The sequence below is a fragment of the Egretta garzetta genome, unplaced genomic scaffold (genome assembly GCF_000687185.1).
Source record: "Egretta garzetta isolate BGI_Z169 unplaced genomic scaffold, ASM68718v1 scaffold571, whole genome shotgun sequence".
NCBI classification, from domain to species: domain Eukaryota; kingdom Metazoa; phylum Chordata; class Aves; order Pelecaniformes; family Ardeidae; genus Egretta; species Egretta garzetta.
This window is the reverse complement of record NW_009258622.1, coordinates 78,149-78,952: the sequence shown is the minus strand read 5'-3', so window position 1 is coordinate 78,952 and position 804 is coordinate 78,149. Positions and strand designations below refer to the sequence as shown.

The 804-nt window shown below is 59.3% G+C and overlaps 1 protein-coding gene across 1 annotated transcript in view; it reads left to right on the top strand.

Annotated features, from left to right (window-relative positions):
* LOC118453311 overlaps positions 1 to 804 on the top strand; it is a 24,970-nt gene extending 24,166 nt beyond the window's left edge. The window contains exon 9 of the mRNA XM_035903668.1: positions 751 to 804. Within this exon, the coding sequence (XP_035759561.1) occupies positions 751 to 763 (13 nt within the window). The 3' untranslated portion in view covers positions 764 to 804. The remainder of the gene's footprint in view (positions 1 to 750) is intronic.

Sequence of the window (804 nt, the reverse complement as noted above, 5' to 3'; positions counted from 1 at the left end):
TAAAGGTCTTTTCCAACCAAAGCGATTCTATGATTCTATGATTCCCCAAGCCAGGTGTACTGGGAGGGTGGGCTCTGTGGGGCTCAGTTGCTGACTGGGGTTAAACCATGGCGGGGGGTAAGTGGTGGTCCTGTCCCAATTCCTCCCGTTGCTCAAGCAGCCGAAAGCTTTTGAGCGAGCAGAATCCGCTCCGGAGGGGAAACGTTCAGCTTCTCCGAAGCGCGTCTGCGGCTCAGGTGGGGCCAAACTCTGGTTCCAGTAATGCTCTCCAGGTTGGCGTAAACCAGGCTGCAGACGCAGAGGGTGTGCAGGCCCACTCTGCAACCTGCTCCTTGATGGATGGGGTTTGGTTTTTTAATTGTCCCAAAGGGCTCCAGAGGGTTTTGGGAAGCGAGCGACTCTCGAAATCTTCTCGGAGCCTGCTCACTCTGTGTGACCACAAAACCTCAGGCGGTTAACTGAAGCTTCCCGGAGGGCGAGGATGAGGATGTGATCCGTGTAGGATAGGAAACCCCATCCCGTGCTGCGGCCGGTTGAAAATAGGAGAGCTCTCGGCCGCCTTGTGCAGCCGGGTCCCTGATAACTCCTCCTAGAGATAAGCTGGCCGAAATTCGGAGTAGAGCACACGTGCAGACGTCCTCAGCACTGCCACCGCCCGCACGTGACAGCCTGCAGCCGCCCGAGGCCTCGGGGGGGTCTGAGTGAGTGGCAGGGGGACGGCGTGGCTGGAGTCCTCTCTTCTCCTCGCAGGCGGAGAGCGTGAGCGGCTGCCCCCTTGCTGCCTTCCCCGACGGTGGTGGATGC